The sequence below is a fragment of the Penicillium daleae genome, assembly GCF_028827525.1.
Source record: "Penicillium daleae strain IBT 16125 chromosome Unknown utg000005l_segment0_segment0, whole genome shotgun sequence".
NCBI classification, from domain to species: Eukaryota; Fungi; Ascomycota; class Eurotiomycetes; order Eurotiales; family Aspergillaceae; genus Penicillium; species Penicillium daleae.
Window position 1 is genome coordinate 4,415,711 of NW_026623153.1, and position 25,434 is coordinate 4,441,144.

Genomic DNA, 25,434 nt, shown 5'->3' on the forward strand with positions numbered 1-25,434 from the left:
GCCAGCCTTTTCGCCTTTTTCGCTGCAGCCAGTTTGCGACAAAAACCATAGTTGCGGTCCTTGATGGTGCTGGATCACCTCCAGGTGCGTTTCGTTCCTGGGTTCCCCTCGTCGCCACGGCGCCAGTGCTGATCTCGTTTGCCGCTCAGAGATGAAGCTGGTCTTGAATAATTACACAACTCTCCGTCACCCGCTTTCCAGAGTCTAATTGCCTGGTCCTCGGTGACTACTTGATCATACCGCAAAGGGTAGTCTTGATTCACTTGCAGCAAGATGGACAACTTCGAACCCGCGTCGCCGGGTGTGCCACACGCCCCCAACCACGACTCCATGGTGACTGTCTCCCTTTCCGATATCCAGTCCAATTCAGAGCACACGCAACCGGACTGGCGTACTCTCGACATCCCTCCGACACCTGTCCTGGCGACCCAGGAGTCGGAAGCCATCAAGAGCAAGACCGAGTCATTTGGGCCCATGGCCCTGCTAGATGCCGCAAGGACGACCCCCATTCCCGTCGACGAGCCTCCGACCCCAACCTCAGCAGACCCCAGACATGTGAACGCCGAGCAGCCAGGAGAAGAGGATAGCGAAGTAGATTGGGAGAATCTGGATCGAACAGAGGAGCAGGAGCCGCGTGGAGAGGGATCGGACGATGTAGGTTGACAGGCCAAGCGCATTCTTCCCCCTCATGGACCGTGCGGTGTAGCCCGTGGAATGTGAGATTGACAATTTGCTCGTGATCTAGTCAACGGCTCTACTGCTCGCTCGCCTGGAGCAAGAGAACAATGCACTCGCTACCAACCCCAAGTCGGGGTTATCCAATACCCCTCGCATCCAGCGGCACCAGCGACAATCTCGTTCGCAGTCGCTCGTCCAGATCAAGAAATTGATTAATGAACCTCCGCGGTCGGAGCTGCGTTACTCGCAACTCCAACCCCCTCCGATGACCGAGCTAGAATTTTGGGCCGCCCTGGTGGCAGATTACCCGCAGACAGCTCAGCGACTGCCTACTTTGACGTCTAATAAGATCCAACAGGGTGTTCCTCCGCCGCTCAGAGGCGTGGTTTGGCCTAGCTTGGCCGGTGCTCGTGATCCAACCCTGATAGAGGAGTTCCAGCGATTGTCTGGCGAAAGCAGTCCCTACGATGGTCTGATTGGCAAGGATATCGGTCGCAGTTTTCCTAATGTTGAGATGTTCCGAGATCCTAATGGCGAGGGCCAGCAAATGCTGGCTCGAGTTTTGAGGTGTTTTAGTTTGTATGATGCCAAGATTGGCTACTGCCAGGGTCTTGGCTTTGTCGTTGGGCCGTTATTGATGCATATGTCCGATGCAGAGGCTTTCTGTGTGCTTGTCCGGTAAGATCTCGCGCAGAAAGAGAGTTTATGCATCAAATACTAACAGAACTGACTAGACTGATGGAGCATTATAACCTTCGGACCTGCTATCTCCCAGATCTGTCAGGCCTTCACCTTCATGTCTACCAGTTCCAAAACCTCCTGGCAAGGCATCGCCCCGAGCTTTTCCAACACCTGGAGTTGTTGAATGTTGAGCCAGTGTATGTGTCTCAGTGGTTCTTGTCGTTCTTCGCAGTGGCCTGCCCATTGCCAATGCTTCTTCGAATTTACGACGTAATTTTCCTTGAGGGTGCCTGTGAAACCCTGATGCGAGTTGCACTGTCTCTGATGCAGCGCAATGAGAAACGCATTTTGGCCTGCACCGAGTTTGAGGATGTCATGCAGTTACTGCTGTCACGCAGCTTGTGGGACACGTGCGTATCTCCTTATCGATAACCCCCGCGCCATATCGCGATAACACACTGACGTCGTTGCCCAGATACGCTTTCAATGCCGATGACCTTGTCAATGACTTTGTTTCTCTGACTTCCCTCGTCACCAACGAGAGTCTCCAGGCCCTCGAAGTCAGCTACAACCAGTCCCAGGGTGTACCCACTGGAATTTCCTTTCCTCAGATGCAAGCAGCTGCATCTCGGTTCCTCGGTCGACTTTGGGCGGGATCCAGTTCTCACAATTCTGTCAAATCTCTCAACCCAAACACAAGTCCATCGCGTCCCGCTAGCACCATTCGTCGCTCTACATCTAAACAGAGCTTGACTTCGACCTTGAATTCTGTGGAGTCAGCATCTGACGCGAGTACAGCCCCAACTGAGCTATCAGCGACGGTTAACAGTGATCAGAAGTCACGCAAATCCAATATGTCGGCGCACCACAAAGACCGTGATCTACACACGCAGATCGAGGATCTGTTGATGGCACTGAGCGACCTCCAACGTCAACAAGCTGATTTGACACGTGAACTACAACAGGAACGGGAGGAACGCGAAGAAGAACAGTCCTTGGTAAAGGATATGCTCAAGCACATCCAAGAGCAGCCTGTCGAATCACAGCCCCAAGAACTGATCGCAAAAGCGCAAGCTCGCTTTGCAACCAGTGAACCCAAGGAAGGCTCAATCTCCCAAACCAAACAGCAGCTTTACGATGATATGACTCGATGGAAGGAAATGCACGAGTTGGAAGCCAGCCGTGGTCTAGACCTGACACGGCGCATGGATGACTTTGAGAAGGAGAATGCCTCACTCAAAGAGCAGTTGCGCGAAGCTCGCAGCCGAATCCAAGATGGATACCGCGACCGCCAGCGACTGGAGCGTCTGAACAAGGAACTGCGTGCACTCAAGATGCCCGAATCAACACCCCCGCCCGAGGCTGCCTCCGCATCCGCTGATTCCGAGTCGGCTTCCCCCACTGGCGGGCTCCGTGAACTGAGACTGGTCCGGACCAATTCGCATAAGACCCCGACCTTCAACAAGCGCTCAAGCAGCTTGGGTCTTCAGACCGTGCTGGCCACCGAGAACAACAAGCCTGCCGCTGAAGATTCTCTCCTGCTGGAGTTGGTCAACGCCAAGACTGCCGAAGCCGTTGCCAAGCAGGAGCTCGAGGAAGTGAAGGGCAAATTGGATGCATTGCGAAAGATGATCAGTAAAACCCATTCTCAGCAGGGCGCCAACCTCGAGAACCGCCATTCCTTCCTCGGCTATTCGCCTTCTCAAGCTAGCATCTCCCAGTCCGCCACCGAGCCTGTCAGAACCCCTGGAACTTCCAGTAATGTTGGCGCAGGCGGTGGTGGTTTCTTCAGCGGATGGGGCCGACGAGCTCCGCCCGCAAATAATGAGTCCCCGTCATGAGAGGCACGAGGTGCCACTTCTGTAACTTGTGACTTCATGACATGTGGCAGAAAGTTGTCAGCCATCTTGATGTGCAATTAATCTTGTTTAGATTTCGTGTCAAAATTTGTTCTGAGCTGAAGGGTTCTTCTTTCCTGTCTGTTACTAGCTTGTACATAGATGATATCCCCCTCCCGAAACCGAGGAGAGAATTGCACGTTACCTTTCTACTGTGAGGCTGCTATTAATTCCAAGCTTGATTCTTTTCATGTTTGCGCAATACTTTAGCTAATCTTTGTACACTGGAATATGGCAGAGCCATTCGCAAAACAATCACGAAGAAACACCCTCGATAATAACCTTGATAACACTCTCCTTTCCTTGCCGAACCAGATCAAAGGCCTCTTCAGCTTGCTCGAACTTGAACCGATTAGTGATCAAGCGCTTCACATCGATCTTACCACTTGCGATCAGGTCAACCGCAGTTGGGTAACATCCCGCTGTATAGCGAATGGATCCTCGAACATGAATATCCCTAATACAAACAGTCGTGATGGGGAAATCGACATTCTGCCAGGAAATCAGTATCTCCCCCCAGCATTATGGTAGTCTCCGACTCACTTCGCGACCCATACCCGCCTGCACATAAGTGCCACCCTTTCGCACCAAATGTATACCAGTCTGTATACAAGCCTGGGCCCCAGTAGCTTCGAGAACCACATCAGGTCCCTCACCCAGGTCGAACTTCTCCTTCATTATCCTCGCCACCTCTTCACTCCAAGCACTATCATTCACACCCTCAGGTCTCGCAGGAGGCACGAATACGTCATCTGCGCCGAACGTTCGCGCAAACTCCGCTCGAGACTGACTGATATCCACCCCAATCACCTTCTTCGCCGCGTATGCCTTACTAACAGCCTGGCAGAGCAATCCAATCGGTCCGCAGCCGAAGACGACAACCGTCTGGTTGGGCTTCACGTCACCGACCTTGGTGATTTGGACTGCGACAGCGACTGGTTCCACGAGCGCGCCTTCTTCAAGGTTCATGTGTGCGGGTAGTGGATAGCAGTAGTCGGCTTGGGTGAGATAGTATTTGGATAGTGTGCCGTCGTGAGGGGGGTGTCGCGGCGAAAACGGTATCGGGGCAGAGATTGTAGGAGCCGCTGCGGCAGTAGTTGCAGCTTGGTCTGTTGTTAGCGCTGTGGTGGGGTTGAAATTGGTGAAGATGGGACGTACTGTCTGCATGGTACGCCTGGTTCGATGGCGACTCGGTCGCCTGGCTTGAGGTTTTCCACGGCTGAGCCTACTTCGATCACAGTACCGGAGCTTTCGTGGCCGAGGACAATGGGTGAGTTTAGGATGAAATCTGGTTGGGAGAGGGATGAGCCCTGAGTTTGGAAGATGTTTCGAGACGCTGTGCTTACCTCCGATGCGACCCTTCTGCCAGCTGATGGTCAAGTTAGTCTCAGGATTAGCGTGAGCTATAATTGAGGACATACTAGTGGACCTATTCGTTATACTTCATATTAGCCGAATTTTCTGGATATAGAAGGGTAAAGCAGACGACTAACATCACTGCCGCAGATACCAGTCTGCGCCACTTGCACAATGACATCCCAAAGGTCCTTGAGCTTTGGCGCCGCGCGATCCTCAATAGCCACATCCTTAACCGCACGCAACACGAATGAACGGTTCATTTCCTGCAATGCACTTAGCGTGGGACTTTAAGTTAGGGCTTTGCGTATACATACACCCATTCTGTCTTACGGTCGCTGTTCTTGACAAGAGATCGATCGTGTCCAAGGTGAAACACGTAGGATTTAAGTATCATCTCGAGCTTCTCTTGTACTTCCATCATAGCTATGCCCCGCTGGATTCTCTGCACCCGGACTGGGTCGTCCGTTGCACGGCGACACCACCCCGTTGACAGTCACAATGCGGAGTGGAGAGTACCCGCCGTCAGACGTCCGTCCCATGGCGGTGTAACAGAGTGTTCGAGGTACCATACTGGAACCCGAGAGTTACCCACATATTAAATACAAACACAATAGGAAAGGTGGGACACATCTACTGTAGGTTAATCTCATGTCACTGGAATGAATGGGCCTACACTCATTCTCGGAATTGGCTTGATCAATACGCACTGAGCAACTCTTCCTTGGCCCTACCCCTAATACCTTAGCGTAAAATCTTATTGAAGAAGCCGCACTAAACCGAGGGCCGCAATATCAAGCCGCCATATAATACTGATGCCTTTGGAGGTTTATCGTTCAAGAATCAAAGAATAAAAAACGATGCATGTAATTTCAGGCAACAGTTACTGGCCCATGCCAAAGCATTTTGTCTTGCCCCTCGATTTAGTGCGGCTTCAATAAGTTTTCCGCGGTCAGGCCTTGGCCGGAGGAGGGAGGGGAAGCACGGATTTGCTCAGTGTGTATTAGTCAAGCCAATTCCGAGAATGAGCCTAGGGTGTCAACAATTTCGAGACATACTGTACTATAATTATGTGCGAAGGAATGTAAAGAGTGTTTTAGCCTCTGATACAACATGTCAGCCGAATTCCCCGTGTTGAGGGTCATAGTGGCACATATATGTGGCTGGTTCTAGACCCTGCAATCGTCAGACCACATACGTATAAGAACTTTCACAGGTAGTCATTCCAGGGAACAAGAGGTCTCGATTCCATGAAGTTCATGACATCGGTGGCGGTGTCATCCAACCGCTGGAGATATAAACGGCTCCGCCCTCCTCTATTGCATATATCATACGTAGCAAGTCGACATCCAATTTTAACAATAATCCTTCCGTCCCAATCTTATCATGAAGCAACTGGGAAAGACGTTGGCTTTGTGGTTGGCTATTACGGGGACGACAGTCACCGCGGCCGCCATACCCGCGAAGAAGCTTACCATCACACGCACAAACCGGGATTGCGGTGGCGCTCTCATTTCTCCTGAGACTGATCCCTTCGGATTTGTCAACCTTGTAAAGCCAGCTTCAGGCAAACTCGTTGCAGCTATTGTACTACAGGGTGCCACGCCTACCGCTACCTATAAGGTCCGGCTGCTTCAGGTTCCGAGATCTCCACCTTGTTATAGTAATGTTCCCAGCACCACATTGGTCACAGACAGCTTAGGTTATGGGAACACCAATTTTCAACAGCCGCTGGACCCGACTGCAACAGCTGCGTTTGTTGATCTGAACAACCTTGCTGATCCCAACGATGACTACTTCACTACTAACCCGGACAACTTTATAATCCGTCCACCAGCATAGGTGTCGGAATCACAAGATGTAGTGAAGACATCGGGTTACGGATTATCAACTTATCAGCTTGTCTTTGATCTTACAACTTGGGTCTTTGTGTCAATTAAGATTGTATCTAAATCAAGGGATTTATTCAGCAATTCAGTCATCTGGTGATTCCATTGGTGGGGCTAGATATTGATATCGACTATTCCATGTAACGAGATAAGGACATATACAGTGATTCTAAAAATTGCCTTGACCGGTACATACTGAAACACTCCTCTTGCTACTGCCAAGACATTAGCGCAGGTTATTCATTAGGCTGGTCACACTAAGCTGAGGACCTGGCGCAATGGTACCTGGTGCGGGTTTGTATCTTTCCCTCCGGAAGAATATATCGCACGCTTTGAATGTAGTAGTTAATTACTCATCAATCGTCCAACATCCGAGGAGAAACATTCCTTAGAGGCGATCACTAGTTCATTAGAACCATAAACCAAGATTTTCTGGATATTCTCGTGAACATGTTAGAGTATTGTTCGAGAAATCCATACCGACCATTAGAAGACTACATTATATAATAGGTTCCGGTACGTCTGGCGGCAAAAGAACTATAGTTAATAGCACTGCTACCAGCTCGATATCTGGCAACTCAAGCGGAATGCTTCTCTCTCTTGTTATACTTGTGACCGCAACTTGCGGCGCTATGGCTTTCCCGTTCGTTAAGAGACAAGCCTTGCCCCCTCCTTCATAACCCTACACTTCTAATCCTTTCAAGTTTAACCACTATTTGTTCAGGAGATATGGCTCCCTCCAAGACTCTCTCATGGAAAGCTCGTTCTTATAAGTGATATTATTAGAGAGAGAGAGTCCTTCACCACATCTAAAGTGGCTATGGTTAGCGCAATATCATTGAAGCCAATAGGAGCTTGTATGTGGCAGACCGGCTTATGCTTATGACCTCATGAAATCCTTCCGCATTAGGATAACATCGGTGGGGCGTATCCCAGTTCCTAAGGCGGTCTGCCATATGCAGTCGCGTATTGGCTTGAATAAAAATGCGCTAACTACCTTAGGCTTAGTGTTTCATTACTCATCAATTGTTCAACACCAAAGGAGGATCCTGGAGAGGGTCGCTGGTTCATTGGGACGAACCATTGACCAAATTTCCTAGATACGTTCTTTAACCTCTTTATTGGTATTACTTAAGAGATCTAGATCATGCCACTTACGATACTCCATTACCCCTATATCAAAAAGTAACTAGTAGGCTGGACTTGGTTTCCAAGAACTTTTTAATTGTCTCTCGGTGTAGCTAAGACACTATAAGTTTATAGAGCGCTTTGATAAGACCAAAAAATTACTTCCCTGGCAGCATTATCTTCTGTTGCCGGCAGCAGGGAAAGGGTTCCAATATCATTACTGTCTGCTCACAAGAGGTACGCCGTAAATTTCGATGGTTCAGTTCTGAGAGATGGCAGTCAAGAACGCTGGAGTGCCGGACGGTATACCTACCCCTCCATCAAAACGAACTAGCCAGCCAAATCCGGGGCTGAATAGTGTCACCGACCCAAAAGACAACAAGAGAATCGTGTCTCACCAAATCACGGTTGCTGGGTCTGTAGACAAAGAGGAAACAGACTGACCGATAATTTCCAATCTCATAATCGCTGCCCTCGGCTTTCTTCTGGCCGTGCCAGTTTTCGCTCTTACTATTGAGCAGTATAAATATGCCAAGAATTCTGTACAGATAGGTGATGCTGCGAACAAAATCGCCCTTGTCCAGTATTGCCAGAACGAAGTGAGCCCTCATCCCCCCTAGCACAGTATGTTCAGGGCTCAACGTGTAGGCTGATAATCTTCCTCAAAAAGCACCTCTAATGGTTGTTCTGCCGTGAACAATAACGCGTCGCAAATCATCAGCTCCGTCGTGATCTCAATTTTCTCTACCTTGACATTCACACATGCTCCACCTAGCGTAGGCGAGCCTACCGGATCACCTATGTCTAACTCTGGCACGGCATCTCCATCCCTTCCTCCTGCACCGCTTACGCCAGTCCCAATATTAGGGAACCAAATCTCCCATGGATTGTCCAGTAGCGTTAAGCTAGGTATTGGTCTTGGGATATCCAGTGCTGTTATAATCGTAGTTGCTGTAGTCACCTGTTGTTATGGGCAGCGTCAAAGGAAGAATCAAAGGAAGAAAAGTAAGATTGAGGTTGCGATGCAAAGTGACCGGGAAGCTTGAGAGGAGTGATCTAGGGCTGGTATGTGATATTCTTGCAGCAGATTGCAAAGGGCTTCTATCATTGGCCATGTCACGATTTTTTCTCTGATCTAGTCAGGTCTGGAGCGCGAGGATACTTCCAAATCGCTGTACTTTCTGCAAACATTTCCAATCGAAGGCTTGTTGTTTTTGTATTCCTTGGTCATCTGAAATGTGATGGAAGCAGGGGTATCTACTCCATACACATTACAATTGAGATAGAGCTTCGAGGCTGGGAGCCATGGAGTCATGTTGTCAGAGCTGGTTCTTGATCATGTTAGCTGAAATGCCGAAGGGTATTAGCTCTCACCCTTCTGTTGCCAGAGACTCTCCATCTCTTCCTTGGAGGGTCCTGTCTAGTTTTTCCAAACTCACCGCCCAGAAGGTGTTTACGGTCACAATTTATTAGAAATCGCAGATTTGCTGACAAATAATTCTAATGGAGGCCGTGAGACAAATTTCAAGGCGCTTGGCAAAGTTTAGTCGATAACCATAAGAAGCAGGAGAGGAAATAGTCAACCTAAAGTGCGCACTGGGTGAGCGATATGCAGTAAGCGCTTCCTCCACCCTCCACGGGGCTAAGACAAGGACACCCATCTCGCCAATAATGAGGTTACTTTTATGGTTCGAAGGGTGCAATGATCTCCATTGCAGCGATTACATTGAGTACCTTCGGGCAACCTGGAATTGGCCTCCAAGGGTAATTGTCCCGGCTCGGCTGGATTATGCAATGCTGGCGTGGGCATCGAGATAGGGCTTAAAGATGAATTTGGCGACATAAATACTTTACTAAGGACGGATTAATTTTCTACGGCGGAGAAAATTACTCCAACGCGAGAACTGCGGACGCTCAGACAGATGGTGATCAACGGGGTCCTTCTAAGACTGACAAGAAATGCGCAATTTCTCTTAATGCTGTTCATTTCAGAGTAAAGTAGAGCGAAGGAGACAGGAGAATGTGTACGTGAGTCTACATGACTAAGTGATGCGGGGTTAGCTTCCAGACGAGTTATCGCCTAAAAAGGCAGGAAGCGGCGATTTCGGTTTTCATCGCTCGACAATCGTTGATAATAGCGGATGGGAACATATAAAAGCCTTCAAGTTTCTTCAGAATGATAAAAAAGATCAATCTTTGATTTTCCAAAGGCACTTACCAAGATCCAAAGCAAAAATACTTCATCTGGTCTCATTTCTCACTAAACGAGCTCAATATGAACCCTCTGCAGATTGCTGTTGTCGGTCTTGGGCGTATGGTATGTTTGTTTTCTCTGCTCGACAGCACCAAAATAAATTTTTTTATTGACATTGAATAGGGCAAGCGACATGTTCATACCCTCTTGTATCGTGTCCCACGAGCTAAAGTTGTGGCCGTGTGCAGCACAGACCCTCAGGAGATCAAATGGGCCCAGGAGAATGAAGAATACAGAGAGTTTGGAATTGCTGTTTATAGCAACTATGATGAGATGCTAGCCCACCGCGGCTTGCAGGCTGTGTGGATTTCCACAAGCACCGATGTTCATGCGAGCCAGTCATTGGCGGCTATTGCGAAGGGAGTCCATGTGCTCTGTGAGAAGCCGTTGAGTACCGACCTTGTAGAGGTATGAGCTTCACTATCCAATCCCATATTGAGTTATTGAAGGACTGACAAATAGGGAATAGGCTCAATCTGTTGTCGATGCTGCTAAGCAGAACCCTTCAGTAAAGGTCATGGCGGGCTTCTCTCGCCGCTTTGATGCTTCGTACAGGGACGCAGGCCATAAAATCTATGATCAGAATGCTATCGGATCTCCCTTTATGGTTCGATCGAACACTTGCGACCTACGTGATGAGACTGGATTCTTTGTCCGATATGCGACGCGGAATGGCGGTATCTTTGTCGACTGTGCCATCCACGACATCGATCTATCTCTGTGGTATCTCGGCAGCCCTGTTCCTAAGGCTTGCTGGGCCGCAGGTACACTTCAGCATCACCCAGAGCTCAAGGAACTCTCTGATGTGGACAATGCCGTTGGCATCGTTGAGTTTTGGGGTGGAAAGATCGCTTATTTCTACTGTTCCCGCACGCAGGCCCACGGCCACGACGTCTGCACCGAGATTACTGGCACCCATGGTAAGGTGATGGTGAATGTTATTCCTAAGCAAAACAATGTTGTTCTTGCCGATAAGCTGGGTATCCGCCACGAGGTACAGCCAGAGTACTGGCAAAGATTTGAAGATGCATTTGCCCTGGAGGCCAATGAATTCATGGAAGCCATTCTTAAGGATAAGGATGTCCCTGTGAAGCTTGAGACTGGAATTAAGGTGATGAAAATTGGACAGGCCTTGCAGCATGCTCTTCTTTCGGGCGAGGTTGTTCGATTCAATGAGAGTGGCGAACGGTTGAACTAGGTTCGTGTTTATTCTTCGAATCTAGTTCTAGGAAAGACGACTCAGAGGTAACAGCATAGAATCCCCAGATATTAGAGATATGGATTCAGTTTCAAGTGGCGAAATAAATATTTCTTATTTTAAAGTTTGTCCCGATATTGCAGTAATCCAGATTTTGGCTACGCTATGATGAGAATCCAGGGTTGTGGATGTTTAAGAAATATGGAGCTTGATAGGAAATTGAAGTCTTAATGTAAATACATAGCAAGATGGTATTCTGAGTGCGATGAGAACATGGGAGTGTCTATCCACAAACGGCTTCCTCTCATATACCAAAAGGGTCCCTAAGTCTAGGTCCATTTCTAACGTATGTTTAAATCTTCACCGTTCATAATCGCACCCCAAAGTTGTAAAAGCACAATTTAAATGTGAAAGCTACGATCCTCATCGAATCAATAACTTGAAATAAATGCACAAGAATCCGTTCGTTTGGCTATGTAATGCAGCTCCGCTTAAACGCTGATTGTTTGAAGGCAAACCGGAATGCGGGGTCACTTCCCCAAACTGGTAATTTCGATGGATGCGGGGTCCTCATCCCCGCATTTTACCCTATAAGGGAGGCAACGCCGCCCCTTGCGAGGTATCCTATCGTCAAGTGATTAGATACTCAATATGGGTGACTTGCAACAGAAACATACTCGAAACTGAACATGTCGTCAGTCTCCTCATTTGCTAAAGGCCCCTGCTTGAACTGCCGAGGTAAGCTAGTAACACCCTGCACGAGTTCGAAGGCGTTGCTGATTAAACGTGTAATAGCGAGCCACCAAAAATGTAAGAATCTCATTCCAGCATTGTTCATGCAATAAATATTTCATTTATATGTATCACTCATATGGCCGATAGGTGATAAGCGAAAGCCAGTTTGCAAGCGCTGTGACAGAAAGGGGCTTGATTGCAAGCCCGTACAGAGGAAAGCAGTCTTTCGACATGGCTCCACGGCCAACTTGGACGCAAACTTCTCAGGTGGCCAGGTGTGGGTGAACAGCAAACCAAGAAACTGGAGACCAACGAAGAAAAAGTCAGCACCGGATACTTCTCCTTCCGACCAGGTGTCAGCACCTTGGGCTGCTGGAGACTCTCGAGGTGCTTCTGAAGCACGTATCTTCGAGAACCAGGCAGTGATCGATTCTTTGTCTCCTCTCAAGTCGTACCCCATTGGGAATGATCAAATTGAAAATGGAGAAGCTTCACAAGAGACCTATCAGTTCCACGACTCGGATAGAGTCAATGGCCACTCACCTAACAGCCCCTCGAGACTGGTTTTGACATCGAATGCAACGCCACCAACAAGTATTCATGAGATAGAATTTTCTCCTGGTTCTGAATCTGCAGCCAGGTATCTAGAGACCTCAGGGTATGGTCATATAGGCCATTCTAACTATCAAACTTTGACGAGAAGCAGTACTGCAACAACTCACGATGTGGCTTCCCCCTCTTCCTCTTCACGCAATGATCTTGCACCAGCACCAAGGGAAGCCCTGCAAGAAGCTTGTCTGCTCCGATATTTTATTGAAGAATTATCACCATGGGTAAGAAGCAAACTTATAGCGACGTTCAGCGATGAAATTGACGTGAGTTCAGTTTGACCATTGTGACGAGCGTCGGCATTTCCAACTCGTTGTACCTCGTCGAGCACAGCATTGTGCGACTCTTCAAAACGCCGTGTTCGCCGTATCGGCGCGCCATCTTTGCCGGCTGCCACAGTACAAAACTGCTAATGGAATCGTGTATCAGGGGCAGCCACTTCCTAATCTGAACAAATCCAGTGCACTGGAGTACATGCTCAAGTGTATACCGGATCTCATCGAGTTCCCCAACATTCAGGACCCTTCACATCAAGAGAATATTATGGCAGCGACGGTCATCTTACGGCAGTGTGAAGAAATGGAAGAAGAGATGGAAGAGAGTGAAATTCAGTCCGTGCAACATGGAGCCGTGAACTTTCTTGCAATTACCCACACGATCATTGACTCTATGAGCGCATCCCCGCTTGACTCTTCCCTTGCCACTGCCACCTACTGGATTACTGTTCGGCAGGAGATCTACTTTGCTTTTACAAGGGAAGCCGTTCCTCATCTACGATTTGATGTCGATCGCTGGCTCAATGCTTCCATAGCAAACACGATGATTACGTTTTCAGGACAAGTTTCCACATGGCGCTGGGGTAGTAAGTCAGCCGAGGAGTGGGGTGAGTATTACTATCTATCGAACATTGTTGACATTTTCTCCTTGAGGCGCTGACCCAAATCTATGTTAGCTCGACTCAAGGCCCAAGAGAATCAGCTCCTCCGCGATTCTTCCGGGGAATTGAAACCGATTCTCAGTATAAAGGCAGAACCAACAAAAGGAAGGATATTTCCAACGGTGTGGTACAGTTTTGACGTTCAAGTGACTGCAGTTCAGCACTTTTTACTTGCGCAAATGATCTTGACTGCAGAAAACCCTCGTCTCGAGTAAGTTTTCATAATTAAAAGTCTTTTAATGCTACAAGCTAAACCAAAATTCTTTCCAGTGGAGCGAACCGAGTCACTCATCGAAAAGCAGAGGCACGGGTCCGGTCCTTGGTCCTGGACATCTGCGGAATAGCCCTGTGCCATCTCCGAATCCAACCTGCCTTGGTCAATGCAGTAATTGCAATCACATTATATGGTGAATACTTTACGAATCCAGAAGAAAGGGAGGCGCTTCTTGGAATCATCAACATAACCAACAATATACGAGCGTGGCCGATGAGAAAGCAATATGAAGATGTGCAACGGCGGTGGAATATGGTAGATAGCGCGGAAATATGAACTATACACGAAAGCTATGAGCAACTCCAGCATGGCGAAGTATTTCTGGCCTTCATTCAATACTTCTTGAAGCATTTTCTTTCCATAACTTGATAGCATTTCGCTCAAACTTGTCTTACGGTAGTTGCTTAGATGCTTTATGCCTGAAGTGTTAGGCATAGATCGGACAATCTCCGAACCCGCTGTTGAAAATGAGAGACGGTCCCCAACCCCCGCTCCTGCGACTCCGCTACGCACTAATCTGAATTGACTGCGATATACAAATAATAATGTCAGACTTAGTATCACCTATGCCAAGCCCGAGCGTTGATACACAGAATAATACTCAGCGCCCCCAAGCCGAGCAAGCATGCAAAGAATGTCGTCGCAGGAAGTCCAGGGTGAGCGCTTTGAAGTTAAATATGTGACGATACAGGAGTACTGATCTTCCTCCAAAAGTGCGATCGAATTATGCCGGCATGCTTTTTGTGCCGTAAATTCCAACGCCAATGTCTTTACGAAAAGCTAGCTAAAGCACCGCTCACTCGACGTTACCTTAACGAGGTGGAGAATGAGCTTAGACAGGCTAAGGAGCTACTGAGGCAAGTGTTGCCAGGAACAGACAACAACAGCGTGAACTTTGGAGAGCCAATACATGGAGGCCATGCGAATCGTTCTGACAATGGCCCTGGGTCGTGCCGACTACAAACAAGTACCGACTTTATACACGACCAGAGACACTCTGTTCTTATGCAGCAAGACCAAGACCGAATTGAGACCAGTGAAAGCCTATCCCGACCACAGAGACAACACACTTTTGTTCCACAAAATATCCGACGACAACGAACTTCGAGTAATCTCGAAGGTCGTTCCCTTGGTCCGTCCGGCATATCTCTGGAAACACCACCATCTACCAGTAACTTCGAATGGGATGAGCGAACTGGCAATGCAGATGGAGATAGATTTGTCGACGGCATGGCCAGCTTGACTAGCAGCTTGAATGAGGGTGGATATCTCGGTAGGTGGCTTTCGTCTCTGCTGGCCGCGGATACTAACATTTCTCAAGGAGCTGCGTCTGGCGCTGCACTCCTACGATTAACTGATAACAGGCCAACTGAGACATCAGGCCATGCAGATCATATTGCGCGAACGACCACTCAGCCTCCCACTAGTGTCCCTTTTGCCTTGACTTCACTTGGTCAACTAGAGCCATTTGTTGAGGCATACTTCTCCCTCTATCATCGATCATATCCAATTGTCCATGAAGCCACATTCCGTGCCCAGTTCATGGAGGTCATTCCACGACCGAATGGACAATACTGGCAAGTGTTACTATTTGTAGTAGCAGCCACAGGGGCTTTTACTGCCTCTACCCAACCGACAGATGTGGACCTCGGCCTTTTCAAAGCGGCAAAAGCGCGACTGACCATCGATATGCTCGAGACTGGCAACTTAATCCTAGTGCAGGCATTGACCCTGATCTCAAATTATATGCAGAAACGGAACAAACCAAATTCAGGATACAATTACATGGGATTGGCGCGACGCATTGCTATGGGCATTGGGCTTCACAAAGAGTTTCCGACCTGGGATGCTAGCCTATTCACGACAGAAATGCGAAGAAGGGTGTGGCATTGTCTTTACATTTTCGACGTCGGTGCTATAATTACGTTCTCGCGACCTCTAGATTTCCCAGACGAGGGAATCGATGTGGAGCTTCCCATGAATGTGCATGATCTTGTAAGGAGCATGGTGCCTCAGTGTTGGTCAACACGTTGCTAACGATTTCTCAGGACATAACCTCAGGGACAAAGCATATCCCACAGTCAGCGAATGAAACCACGGTCTATACACATCTGCGTGCACAGGCAGCATTTCACACGGCCACCAGCCCAATATACACAAAACTCATCTCATCACCGTTTCCTTCGGCATCGGAGATGATCGAGCTCGATGACACACTGATCGGCCACTGGCTTGTGTCACTTCCTCCATTCTTTGGTGAGAATGTGATCCAGGAAACAAGGTTTCGTCTGTGCCATTCAATTCTGCGATGGAGATACCGAAACTTTCGCATTCTCATGTATCGTCCGTTCCTAGTTGGACGACTGATGGCCCGGCCCGGCTGGGCCTTGGGAGCTCAAGATAAAGACGAACATGTCGACTTGGCCATAAAGCGTTGTCTGAACGCCGCCCAAGAGTCCTTGGATTTAATATCAACATTCTGGACTCAGGAACCAAAGACAATGATGGCTTGCTGGTATGGGCTCTACTTCCTATTCCAGGCAATTCTGATTCCAGTAATTTGTCTGCGAAACGATCCCCAGGCTGCTCTCGCTATGAGCTGGCGTGAACAAATATGTCAAGCGATGCCTATTCTGGAGTCCATGGCTCAGCTTAATCCGACTGCACTCCGTTGCTTGGAAAAAGTACAGTCCCTCTGTGGAGCATATCTTGACCCTTCTGTTGATGAATGGGGCCAACCTACCGAAGAGTCACCACAGACACAGCTTGCGAATTTGTATCCTTTGATGTGGCCCACGTTGGAAATGACGCAATTAGACGGAGTGGATTCAGTTCTACAGGAGTCGACTATTCTGGATTTTATGAACCAACTACCTGGAGTCGAGTGAATGCCTTTGTGGAGATATTTGACAAAAGGTGTGTCAATTAGTTCAATTTTTCAAGAGAAATACGGAGACAAGTCTATGGATTTCTGTCTGACCAATCTATGGCAAGGTATAACCCCCATCAATGACTATATTAGCACCCGTCATGTAGCTTGAAGCATCAGATGCGCAGTATACGTAGGCCTAGGAATACGAGTTAGCTCTGACTGCATAATTGAGTATGCGGCCTTACCCCTTTCAACTCATAAGTTTGTGCCATGCGCTGGGCAGGAATCATGCTGAGCCACTTTGTCCGCCATTCCTCAGGATGAATGTCCAAAATTTCAGTGGCGATGAAGCCAGGGGAGATGCAGTTAACACGGCAGAAGTCTACCCATTCAACCGACAAGCACTTGGCCATCTGAACAACACCGGCCTTGGATGCGTTGTACTGCAATATTTCAGTATCCTGGATGCCTAATATCAAGGGCTTCAACTTTGCTTACTGCTGTTTGTTTCTGAGGCACGTTAACTAGTGTCGCGCTCACAGATGCAGTGAATATCACGTTGCCATGTCCTTGTTGCTTGAAGACTCGTCCCGCAGCCTGTGCGGAGTAGAAAGCGCCATCAAGGTTTACCTTCATGATCTCACTCCATTGATCGGGTGTATAGTCCTCAGCAGCAACGCACGATGCAATTCCAGAATTCGCAACCAAGATATCGAGCTTTCCAAAATCCTTTGCGATCTGTTGGATCACGGCCTCAATCTCTGACTGGTTTGTGACGTTGGCCTGATAGGCAGCTGCTCGTACATTGTTCGCAGACGCAATTTCGGCAGCTGTTGCTTCTGCTGTTTTCGAAGAGTTATAAATCAGGGCAACCTAGATAGATTGTCATTAGCATTCGAGATCTGTATATCAAATCGAATGAGAAACCAGGACGACCTACACTAGCACCGGCTTCCGCCAGGCCTCTCGACACTTCAAGTCCTATTCCACGAGCACCGCCTGTAATTTTTATTAGCTATGTTTATTGCCAGTTCCAGCAAAAACCAGTACCTGTCACGATGGCAACTTTGCCTGTGAGGTCAAATGCCTTCATAACATGTTGGTTTTGAGGCTGAGCGAGAACCATGGTGAAAGGGGAGAGCTATTGACAGAGATGATTGTAAGCTAATATCTATATCTTAGAGAATAAATATACTGTCGACTATCAGAGTGACTTGCCTGTACAAAGTTTCACAGCTATAACGGAGGACTGTGATCCAACCCCGCATAAATCGGCCCATCTCCGATCGGACACATTCGCCCGGGCGGACATCAGTGGCCCGCGCTCACGGAGGAGAATACACCTGCCTTTGTGGCATGACGCCAGAATTGAATTGAAACTTGGAACAATGAGCCCCGCTCTATGCTCCAAGTATCGTCGACAGGCAATGCTGTATGGACACGGTGGGTTTCTATCGACAAAACTGGGCCTGGTAACCCACGCAAGATAATCGCCAAACCACAAATGCTCCACGGGCGATAATCTTAGTCTATGCTGCGGTTGTTCATCCATGGCTCCACCCAGAAATCATCAAATTGGGGTTGGGGGTTCGCAATGTGAGGTTTACGTGCCTCGATTGCCCAGAAAATGGAAAGATGTTTTGAAAATCTTAAGCTCAATTGATTACACATAACTAAGCACCATCGCACTGATAAATAAACAAATCCCATGCTCCATCTAAGTAACGTGTTCTGCGTGTTCTCCCTTACAGACCACGTCATCATCTCCTTTGCCAGTAGTTGCACCACCAACTAGAACCGAGGGCCCATCGAACACCTCTGCGATTTCCTCGAGGGAATGGCCCTTGGTTTCCGGGAAGGCAAACCAAGTTACGACCAGAACGAGGACATCGAAACAACAGAAAAAGATGTAGTAATGCCAGCCGATATTGTTAAGGGCAATGGGATTCACAAAGGCAAGCACAACGAGGGAACCATAAACGCTAAGCAATTCGACGGTCAATCCCTTGCTGCGAATTGAGTACGGGAATATCTCCGTGGGATAGCCTAGCAGCAAAGGCGTATAGGCAATGTCGTAATGGAAGAAGAAGATGAATACAAAAGCAATTACCGTGCGACCAAGGCCATCGGCTTGGGTGGTGCTGAATACGGCTGAGCAAGCAGTCCAAACGATGAAGGATATAAGCATCCCCACGGCCGACCAGAGGAACAGAGTACGCCGGCCTAGTCGGTCTACCAGTAACGCAGCACTCCCGGCTGCAATAAAGTTGAAAATCTGAAGAAGACCGTTGATGAGTGTTTGCGTGTCCGAATCAGTAACGCCGACTGTGTCAAGGACGAGAGTGAGGTAATATGACACAACAGCAACACCCTATATGGAATTGTTAGCTATAGGCCAATGCCAGACATTATAGTTGAGTCACTCACATTCCACTGAGCAAAAGAACCAACACACACGGCAATAAATGTACGCTTGCGATTTCCCGGGGTTTTCACCAAAGTCGACCACTGCGTTCTAGCCGCCTGGTTTTCCATTTCGATGGTATGAGAGATCTCCGTCATTTCGAACTGGATGAGGGGATGTGATGTGTCGCCAGCGGTATGGAATCGAGCGAGTAATTCCTCGGCCTCCTTTTTCTTCCCATTGGCGATGAGCCATCTATCGTAAAAATATTAGTTCCCATACCCTTGGGAGTGAGGTTAGACAATTTACTGACCGTGGAGATTCTGGAACGAAGCACCAAAGCACTATCTGAACGAGAGGGAATCCGGCCTGTACGATAGAGGGAACTCTCCAGCTCCAGTCCGACAGGCCCAGGTGTTTCTGAGTACCGTACGATGCCCATGATGCCAAGATAGCACCAAGATAGTACATGGTCCAGAAAGCGCTGGTGTACTTGCCTCGATGCGTTGGGTATGCCAGCTCTGTGATCAACATAGGCGATGGCTGTACGACTAGCATAGAGCCCACTCCTACCAGAACGCGAGCAAAGACGAACATGCCATAGTTCACCGATGCTGCCTGAATGATTGATGCAATGACGATCACGATAGCCCCCGACAGAAGGGTGAGGCGTCTTCCAATGCGGTCCGACATGATACCAACAAAAGGAAGCGAGATGACGCTACCGATGGACTGGGCGGCATTGACAACGCCAAGAACCGAGCCTTCGGGATTGCCGAAGTAGTTCTTCCATTCAGTTATAGACTGAAGACCATTCATGAGAGATCCTGGTTGGAAAGAAAACCTGTGTCAGTGGGCTGTGGATCTTGCAAAGTGATAAGGCAGCAAGCAAATGCCTACCATCATATCCAGCTACCGCAGATGAAAGCAGTGGAATGAGTAGAATGAGGTTCAGTTCCAGAAGATGGGGCACCCTGAACCAAGGGCGATCATACTGAGGCAAAACAGATGCCAAAGCCTCGCCGACAATGCTTTGATCTTTCATCGTGCTAAGATTGTTGCAAAGTAATGGATGTGGTCTACTTTCAAGGAAAAGCGGGGGATTAATATAATCTCCCCACTGATATGTCATTGAGTAGCCTTGGCTACAATTGCTTTGGCAACACGGGAAGTCGGGAAGTACGGAATGCTCTGACAAGGAATGAGAAGCAGGCCCACGGAATTGATGGTCTGTTTCCCCATGGGGTGATGTAGTGATGTACCCCAAGTTTGCGGGCCCAGTGAGAACTAACGTTAGCCGGTGATTTGAGTTTAGGTTATCTGTTCTACGGACTCTGGTGTCCGTTCCAGCGGGGCACTTTGTCCGTCGCGGGCTCATCCGTCCGCTTTTGTCGGTATGCTCGTAAAGCTTCATGGCGGATCAAACCGAATGTGGAGTTTTTCTACTCTCATTGAAAACGAATTGCTCAATGCCGCGGTGTTGCTTCACCGTGACGCTCGCGCTTAAAGCTATAAATCTTGCGATAAGAACAGATTGTCTGGTTTCGAGCAATTATCTTTTCTCCTACAGATATAACAAGTTTTGATAACCATCCATTTGCCTCAAAATGGGTTCCATTCAGCAGAGCATTCGTAAGCCCAACCCGGTGCTGTCAGACAGTGTGTTTGAGATGTTTCGGATGAATAACAAAGCGGTCATCATCACCGGCGGCACTGGTGGAATCGGGTACCAGGTTGCTCGTGGCCTTGCAGAAGCTGGCGCGAATATTGCTTTGTGGTACAACGGCTCTTCAAAAGCTGAGAAACTCGCAACATCACTCGAGAAGGACTTTGGAATCAAATCCAAAGCATACAAGTGCTCCGTGCAAAATTTTGATGAGGTGCGTCCTGCTTGCCGTCAAAGCTTTTCTTGATGCTGACTGACGTGTCCGTAGGTCCAAGCAGCAACCAATGCTGTGCTGCACGATTTCGGCCGACTGGATGTTATGATTGCAAATGCCGGTATCCCATCAAAGGCTGGTGGTCTAGATGATAAGCTAGAAGACTGGCATAAAGTAGTGGATGTCGATTTCAGTGGCGCATACTATTGTGCTCGGGTTGCGGGCGAAATTTTCCGCAAACAGGGCTCTGGAAACTTGATCTTTACGGCTTCGATGTCTGGTCACGCAGCAAATGTACCCCAACAGCAGGTAAGTCAGCCGGAACCAAACTACCGTTGATACTCTCCTTACCAAATGATATATAGGCTTGCTATAATGCTTGCAAGGCAGGCGTCATTCATCTGGCAAAATCACTGGCCGTTGAGTGGGCTGATTTCGCCCGTGTCAACAGTGTCAGCCCCGGCTATATCGATACTCCAATTAGCGGAGACTGTCCATTTGAGATGAAAGAGGAGTGGTATTCTCTAACTCCTTTGAGACGCGATGCCGATCCTCGTGAGCTGAAGGCTATATATCTCTACCTCGCGAGTGATGCCAGCACTTACACAACAGGAGCAGACATTGTCGTGGATGGTGGATATACTTGCCGGTGATACGTCAGAAACTGATAGGAGACCTCTGGCTTGACTTCAGTGACATTAATTGAAGATTCGCATTATCTCCATCAGGATATACGTCAATTATAGCAATTTAGATGCGGTACATCCACTTCAATTAAGCCAAGTTTGCAATATCGGCAGAGGCATGTACATAAAGATAGAAAGATATGCATCTGAGCCGATTCATGATCTTACTGATGATAGTTGCTCAGGCTGGGAGGAAGATCCTCTGTTTGAGTTCCCCATTTGCTTTCAGTTGCGCCCAGCTCCAGTTCGAGAACACCTCCATTGGTAAAGAAGTCATGAGTGAGCCAATTGTTTGTCCATGTCTCACCATTCAGCTTTGCACTCTGAATATAGATTGACTTGTAGCTGGCATCGAAGTTCACATTCCGAACGGTGGCAGTTTTACCTGTGATCGCATTCTTGATGCTCACTTCCTTGAAGTATGGTGGTGTTATCAGGTAGACGTCCTGTCCAGGAACAGGCCAGAGACCCATCATACTCAGCATCACGAATGAGCCCATGGCACCACTGTCATCGTTCCCAGCAATACCCGCAGTCGTGGTATTAAACTGAGACGGGATGTAGAAGTGGCTATACTTGGCGGACAGAGCAGGCCGTCCACCATAGTGGAATTGGAAGACGGTCAAGAATGCTTGCTCATCACCCACGTAGAGGAGACCAGATTCGTGAAGGAACTGCAATCGTGACGTGAATTCCTCTGCGCCACCAAGAGTTTTAATGAGCGCTCCCATATCATGTGGGACGTAGCTATTGCGAACATGTTAGTTTGATGATTTTTGAGAGAGGGATAATAGAGGGAACTCACAAGGTATAAAGCCAGGAGCTTCCTTCGTAGGTCTCATGGCCATCGGGGTTCAAATAGCAGGACGTGAAATTGAGCAGGGGACTGCAGAAGATTGGATCTTGGTAGCCCCAAGTACCATTCGTGTAGCGAGGCTGCAAGAATCCAGTGAAGTTGGTGTCGGCGCCATTGATGCTGGACTTTTGATCTGCTTTGAACATGTGTGCCCAGTTACCCGAACGAGTACCATATTTCTCGTAGTCCGCTTGCTTGTCCATGCCTTTCGCAATCTCGGCAATACAGAAGTCATTGTATGCATATTCCACCGTCCGCGAGATGCTGCGTGTATGAGTGCCTACCCCGTAAGGGTCAAAATCATCTGTGGGAATGTATCCGAGGCTCTTCCAACTGTGCAGACCACCACGTCCCTCGACATTCCAGTTCGCGGGCTCGACTTCTGCGTCCTTCACAACGGCCTCGTAAGCAGTGTCCCAGTCGATTCCCTCGACCCTCTTGAGGTACGCGTCGGCCATGAGGACATCGGCGTTGGAACCTCCCTGAGTATAGCCTTTGCAGAGGGACATTCGGCAGTCAGGAAGATATCCCTCATGGCGGTAAATATCGAGAAGGCTTCGCATCATCAGGGATTGCGAAAGAGGGTCGACCAATGTCAATAGAGGGTGAATACTGCGGTATGAGTCCCAAATGCTAGAAAATCCGATTAGCAAACACTGCTCGCAACATTTTGGGAGACGGAATCTTACCAGTAGTAACTGTCGTAGTACGGCTCATCACTTTCCCATAGAGGATTCTCACCGGTATAATCCTGAGGACTAATGAGAGACCGGTATGCTCCGCTCCAGAACACTGTTTGCAGATCTTTGGATACTCCTTCTGCGTCAACAGACACGACACTCAGTTTCTTCCTCCAAGCAGCTTCGGCGGCAGATCTAGTGCCCTCAAAGTCAAAGTTGGGTTGCTCCCGCTCGGCATTCGCGCACGCTTGGTTGACATTCATGAAACTCACACCCACACGAGCTAGAATCGTGTTGTCTTGAGGGCTATGAAATCGAGCGAATGTCCCGGCTGAGAGGGTGTCGGGAGTGTTTGTGCCATCACCCAGCAAAGAAACAGTTTGACTGGTGTTACTGGCCCGATTCTTGGTCCAAACACCGGTATCACGAAGCTCTGCACCCTTGAAGTCGACACAGAAATGAAGGTTATAGCTCCCGATGCCAAAGCTGGGATTAAAAGTACCATTTCCGGTTAGGCGGCCAGTAGAGGGGTCAACGTCGGCGGTTCCATTGGTGCGAGACTGAGGCAAGTCTATCAGATCCACCAGCACTACTGGGCTCAGCGAGTCGGATGACCCATCAAAGGTGAAACGGTATAGAGCAGATCGATTAGTTGTCGTCATTTCTGCCTGCACACCGTTTGCCAACGATATGCTAAAATACCCCGGACGGGCCTTGACCGAGTTCTGTTCCCAAGCCACTGCTCTATCGTTGAGCTGCCATTTGCATTGGTTGATATCATCATTTGGGCAAGAGGGCTGGGCGAATATCGGAAAGTTTCCCAAAGATGGAGACTGTGAAGTGTCAGGTCTTGATCTTTTATTGAAACAGAAGAAGCAACGTACGCCGCCAGTGCCAGAATCATGCATATGGGAGAAACCAGTGACGAAGGTAGTATCAGATGCGAATCCAGCCTGATTCTCGCCTATTGTATCGGCAACAGACTTGGCCATTCCTATCGTCTGTTAGTCGTGTAGGCACCGAGGGCAAGTCGCGACTTACCAAAAGGTAACGTTGCTCCAGGGAATACATGGCCTAGCAAAGACACTCATTAGCTGCTGAGGAGATAGTGGCGACAGCATCAGACTTTTGTACCTCCATTGGCCGTCCCAATTAAAGGGTCGACATAGTCCAGAACATCAAAACTATCGGTTGAGGGAACCGAGGCTGACAGGGCAATGGAGGCATAAACGGCCGTGGTTAATACACTACGGGGAAGGTGAGCTTGGAGGTGCATAGTTGCTTTGAGCAGACAGCAAGCTGGCCCGCCGATCCCAGCAGACGATCAAGGGTTGACGAATGAAGCAAACTCGTAATTTCAAGAGTGGTAGAAAGAAACGCGTTCCATGCAGGATTCAAGCTTTGCAGTATTTACTGTCGCTGGGGGAAGCATTCCACGCGTCTTGATCGACAGGGCTGTCGCCCCCTTTCTAGGCCCGCCCTGCTATTTAACTACAATCTCACAGAACGCAACAGTAAGAGAGGTAACATCGACTGCTGCATGGTGTCACATCTGTAGTCTACGGCATTAGCAGCACTAGCGACGGTAGTAACAAGCTTGCAGCGGGCATGCTTTCCCAAGCTCAAAGTAAACCCCGCGCAGCTGTATTATTAACTGCAGCGATGAGCAACTATCATACTCGAAACAGCAAGTCGGCCAAGAGGGAAGACGGACAGGGAAAGTGCAGCTTCCAAGGTGTCTAAGTGGAGCGCCGATCCTTGTTGATTTCTGGACGAAAGGGGCGAATGAATCACCCTGAGATGCGGGGAACGCGGGTCTCCTGATTTGCAAGATTCGTGGGATTTCCATCGGAGTGGGGAATTGGCATCGACTCAGTCCTCTTTGTGCATGTAACCTCCGCACGTTACCTTGAGGTCGAATATGGAGCCTTTGAAAGAGGGGAAGATGATGATCGCGGCGGGTAAAAGCCAGAGAGGGCACGGTGTTTAGGTGTTTGTTATTACCCGATCTATCGGCTACCTGCAAGCACCAAAAAGCATACAAACAACATGCGCGAGAAGATCCAATAACAGCCCATCTACTTCATTTTCTCAGCCGACTATGGTATCTTGATCTGGACTATTGATTTGTGTTGTTCTATTCGTCTTTCAACATGCATGGTCTCATACTCAGTTTGACTTCAGATAAGATCTAGAACAATGCTATCCCAAGATTTCCCACTTGTCTCCGGTGTTGGCCTTGGAATGGGTGAGAAAATAGATGGTGTCGAAAAATTAGGCTCCCTCGAAGGCAGTCGAGAATTGAGGTATGTTCGAATCTGGATATTTTCGGTTTGTACCCTTGAATATTCCTCCCGAAGCACTGCTGCTTTCTGGAGCAGCGCCCGGTGTGATTGCACTTCTAGCATCATCGAATGAA

The 25,434-nt window shown here is 48.6% G+C and overlaps 10 protein-coding genes across 10 annotated transcripts; 6 read left to right on the top strand and 4 right to left on the bottom strand.

Annotated features, from left to right (window-relative positions):
* Positions 1 to 273: 273 nt before the first annotated feature.
* N7458_005757 (putative GTPase activating protein (Evi5)) lies at positions 274 to 3,200 on the top strand (the record flags this gene model as incomplete). The annotated part of the gene is made up of 4 exons (XM_056909139.1): positions 274 to 654; positions 746 to 1,356; positions 1,413 to 1,769; positions 1,835 to 3,200. 4 exons carry the CDS (start codon positions 274 to 276, stop codon positions 3,198 to 3,200), a joined length of 2,715 nt encoding a protein of 904 aa, XP_056767757.1.
* Positions 3,201 to 3,512: 312 nt separating this feature from the next.
* On the bottom strand, positions 3,513 to 4,936 carry N7458_005758 (NAD(P)-dependent alcohol dehydrogenase; the record flags this gene model as incomplete). Its single annotated transcript, XM_056909140.1, has 7 exons — positions 3,513 to 3,749; positions 3,801 to 4,418; positions 4,487 to 4,545; positions 4,604 to 4,626; positions 4,679 to 4,686; positions 4,751 to 4,879; positions 4,931 to 4,936. 7 exons carry the CDS (start codon positions 4,934 to 4,936, stop codon positions 3,513 to 3,515), a joined length of 1,080 nt encoding a protein of 359 aa, XP_056767758.1.
* A 1,063-nt stretch (positions 4,937 to 5,999) lies between these two features.
* N7458_005759 (uncharacterized protein) lies at positions 6,000 to 6,455 on the top strand (the record flags this gene model as incomplete). Its single annotated transcript, XM_056909141.1, has 1 exon — positions 6,000 to 6,455. One exon carries the CDS (start codon positions 6,000 to 6,002, stop codon positions 6,453 to 6,455), a length of 456 nt encoding a protein of 151 aa, XP_056767759.1.
* Positions 6,456 to 9,905: 3,450 nt separating this feature from the next.
* On the top strand, positions 9,906 to 11,082 carry N7458_005760 (Gfo/Idh/MocA family protein; the record flags this gene model as incomplete). The annotated part of the gene is made up of 3 exons (XM_056909142.1): positions 9,906 to 9,947; positions 10,008 to 10,292; positions 10,354 to 11,082. 3 exons carry the CDS (start codon positions 9,906 to 9,908, stop codon positions 11,080 to 11,082), a joined length of 1,056 nt encoding a protein of 351 aa, XP_056767760.1.
* Positions 11,083 to 12,524: 1,442 nt separating this feature from the next.
* N7458_005761 (uncharacterized protein) lies at positions 12,525 to 13,913 on the top strand (the record flags this gene model as incomplete). Its single annotated transcript, XM_056909143.1, has 4 exons — positions 12,525 to 12,650; positions 12,703 to 13,309; positions 13,379 to 13,574; positions 13,634 to 13,913. Coding segments are annotated over 4 exons (1,209 nt in total), but the record flags the coding sequence as incomplete, so codon positions are not given.
* A 358-nt stretch (positions 13,914 to 14,271) lies between these two features.
* Positions 14,272 to 16,525, top strand: N7458_005762 (lactose regulatory protein lac9 and GAL4-like protein; the record flags this gene model as incomplete). Its single annotated transcript, XM_056909144.1, has 3 exons — positions 14,272 to 14,293; positions 14,329 to 15,632; positions 15,686 to 16,525. The coding sequence occupies 3 exons, from the start codon at positions 14,272 to 14,274 to the stop codon at positions 16,523 to 16,525; spliced, it is 2,166 nt and encodes a 721-aa protein (XP_056767762.1).
* A 96-nt stretch (positions 16,526 to 16,621) lies between these two features.
* On the bottom strand, positions 16,622 to 17,635 carry N7458_005763 (SDR family oxidoreductase; the record flags this gene model as incomplete). Its single annotated transcript, XM_056909145.1, has 5 exons — positions 16,622 to 16,705; positions 16,755 to 16,952; positions 17,008 to 17,382; positions 17,450 to 17,508; positions 17,560 to 17,635. 5 exons carry the CDS (start codon positions 17,633 to 17,635, stop codon positions 16,622 to 16,624), a joined length of 792 nt encoding a protein of 263 aa, XP_056767763.1.
* Positions 17,636 to 18,226: 591 nt separating this feature from the next.
* On the bottom strand, positions 18,227 to 19,958 carry N7458_005764 (uncharacterized protein; the record flags this gene model as incomplete). Its single annotated transcript, XM_056909146.1, has 4 exons — positions 18,227 to 18,880; positions 18,937 to 19,168; positions 19,227 to 19,740; positions 19,814 to 19,958. 4 exons carry the CDS (start codon positions 19,956 to 19,958, stop codon positions 18,227 to 18,229), a joined length of 1,545 nt encoding a protein of 514 aa, XP_056767764.1.
* A 562-nt stretch (positions 19,959 to 20,520) lies between these two features.
* Positions 20,521 to 21,446, top strand: N7458_005765 (L-xylulose reductase; the record flags this gene model as incomplete). Its single annotated transcript, XM_056909147.1, has 3 exons — positions 20,521 to 20,793; positions 20,848 to 21,102; positions 21,159 to 21,446. The coding sequence occupies 3 exons, from the start codon at positions 20,521 to 20,523 to the stop codon at positions 21,444 to 21,446; spliced, it is 816 nt and encodes a 271-aa protein (XP_056767765.1).
* Positions 21,447 to 21,643: 197 nt separating this feature from the next.
* N7458_005766 (glycoside hydrolase family 92 protein) lies at positions 21,644 to 24,291 on the bottom strand (the record flags this gene model as incomplete). The annotated part of the gene is made up of 6 exons (XM_056909148.1): positions 21,644 to 22,226; positions 22,285 to 22,968; positions 23,025 to 23,848; positions 23,900 to 24,009; positions 24,057 to 24,089; positions 24,150 to 24,291. 6 exons carry the CDS (start codon positions 24,289 to 24,291, stop codon positions 21,644 to 21,646), a joined length of 2,376 nt encoding a protein of 791 aa, XP_056767766.1.
* Positions 24,292 to 25,434: the final 1,143 nt, after the last annotated feature.